The following is a 2,212-nucleotide window of genomic DNA, read 5'->3' on the forward strand; positions in this document are numbered from 1 at the left end:
TTTTCAGAGAGTACCGAGACCAACTTGATAAAAGTGACTCCTCCCTTGCCATGGCAGACCTGGACGCAGCAGAACAGCACTTTGCAGCTGCACTAAAGGCGGTATATGTGAGAGGTAAGGAGAAACTCATAAAGTTTATCATACCTAATCAGGGTTGCACAGGTCCACTAACCCGATTGTCCCGGCCAAGTGAAAGTGCTGATCGGACAAGTGCAAGATTTTGCCATGAGAGAGATTTTGATATACTTTTTAACTTCCCTTGTCATGGTATCAAGCATTGGTCAATACGTTCAATAATAAGTCAAATCCATTGCTGGAAATCAAAATACATAGAGAAATGTCCTTTACATTTCAAGCAAGTGAAAAGTTGATTCGGGCAAGTAAATGTTATGTGCTTGCCCAATTGCACAAGTGGATATTAGAAACCTTGTTAAACCCTGCATAATGAGAAATAGTCGTTTAGTTTATTATATAACATCATATATCTAGCCATGAAGAGTTATTTTTTCGCGTCAAGAAACATTCGTCATCAGAATAGCATCACAGTATGTATGTATACTGTGATGCAGTACATACATAGTATAGGACCTAGAAATATACCTTGTACCTGTGGTGAACGAAATTAGTTCAAGTGATCATGGGCATGAATATCATATTTCATTCTTTAATCTAGAATTCCAGCTTGTTCTTTACAACAATGGGCATGCAAATTCAGGTTGAGTATCTGAGAACAAAGAGATAGAGTTTTCATTTCATTTCTTACTGCAAAAGAAAGGGGAACACTTTGAAAACAGTGAAAAGCATAACAATTGGATTTATGTCTCCCCAGACCCCACAGCCCAGCAGTACCAGAGAGAGGTGGAGCCCCTGTGCAAGTTGGGGGATGTCTACAGTAAGCGAGGTCAGCAGACAGGAGATGTGGGAGACTTTGTCAAAGCAGCAGCACTCTATAATGCAGCAATAGCCAGGTCTAAGGATAAGATAGTCAATGATGAGATAACATTAGCGATTAACGATGTAGAAAAGTCATTTCTCAAATGTATCTTAGGTATCCATTGTAATGTTAAACAAGATGACACAGAAATGTGCAAGAAACAGCTGAAGGAGATGCGGGACCAGATCAAGCTGGAGATGGAAACCATTGACCAGCAGCTGGATCCTTATGTACATGATGAGGTTGACCCACGTGTCAAAGAGATAGAGGCGAAACGAGCTCAGGCTGTCAGACACTTGTTTGATAATATTGCACAACAAAGGAAGGAGTTCATCAGCCTGCTTGTACAAGAGTGTATTGGGTTAATGGGCTCCCCTCCCTGTAAGTATGCCCTGATAGGTTTGGGTTCACAGGCCACAGGACTGGTAACTCCATACTCAGATCTGGAGTTTGCCATCTTGGTAGAGGAAGAAAGTGAAGAATGTCTTGAGTATTTCCGCAACCTCACCCACTATCTACATCTCAAGGTGGTCAACCTGGGAGAAACCATTCTCCCAGCAATGGGAATAAAATCTCTCAATGACTTCTACTCAGATAATCCCCTTGACAACTGGTACTATGACTCTGTTACACCACGTGGGTTTGCATTTGATGGTTCCATGCCAAAGGCAAGCAAGACTCCACTGGGCAGGCCAGTGTCTATGAACCAACCACCAAGTGAACTCATATGCACCCCAAGCAACATGGTTTCAAAACTACAAACAGATGTCACATTGTACCTGAAGGAAGGATATCACCTTGGCAGCATCCTAAGAAACCCATGCCTGATAGCAGGGCACCAGGATTTGATTGACGTGTACAAGAGCACCACAGCAAAGATATTGCAAGAAGATGGGGGTAAAATGGCTCAACAACTGGCACAGGAGACTATGATGGAAAATATAACAAAGTCAAAGAACATTGATGAAGTAAGCAATGCAGCGAAACTGATTGACGTAAAGAAAGAACTCTATCGCTTCCCAGCTGTAGCAGTGGACTGCTTGGCACTGTCTTCAGGCATCATACCTACCACAGTTTGGGAGACAGTAGAAGAAATGGAAAACCAACAAGTGATCAGTCCTAACAATGCGCATCACCTGACCGTGCTGACCAGCATCTCAGCAGAACTCAGGCTCAGAACCTACATTGCCAATGGCGGACAGAAGGAAAACTTTTCAGCTTTGGCCTCGATGGAAGCGATGTCCCCTGTGCGTGGACAAGACTCAGCCCTACAGATCA

General features: G+C 43.1%; 1 protein-coding gene across 1 annotated transcript in view; it reads left to right on the forward strand.

The window, feature by feature from the left end:
- LOC118430786 overlaps positions 1 to 2,212 on the forward strand; it is a 10,079-nt gene that overhangs the window by 2,585 nt on the left and 5,282 nt on the right. The window contains exons 2-3 of the mRNA XM_035841808.1: positions 8 to 114; positions 830 to 2,199. Of these exons, the coding sequence (XP_035697701.1) occupies positions 51 to 114; positions 830 to 2,199 (1,434 nt within the window). The 5' untranslated portion in view covers positions 8 to 50. The remainder of the gene's footprint in view (positions 1 to 7; positions 115 to 829; positions 2,200 to 2,212) is intronic.

This window comes from Branchiostoma floridae, chromosome 14 (genome assembly GCF_000003815.2).
Source record: "Branchiostoma floridae strain S238N-H82 chromosome 14, Bfl_VNyyK, whole genome shotgun sequence".
Classification (NCBI taxonomy): Eukaryota; Metazoa; Chordata; class Leptocardii; order Amphioxiformes; family Branchiostomatidae; genus Branchiostoma; species Branchiostoma floridae.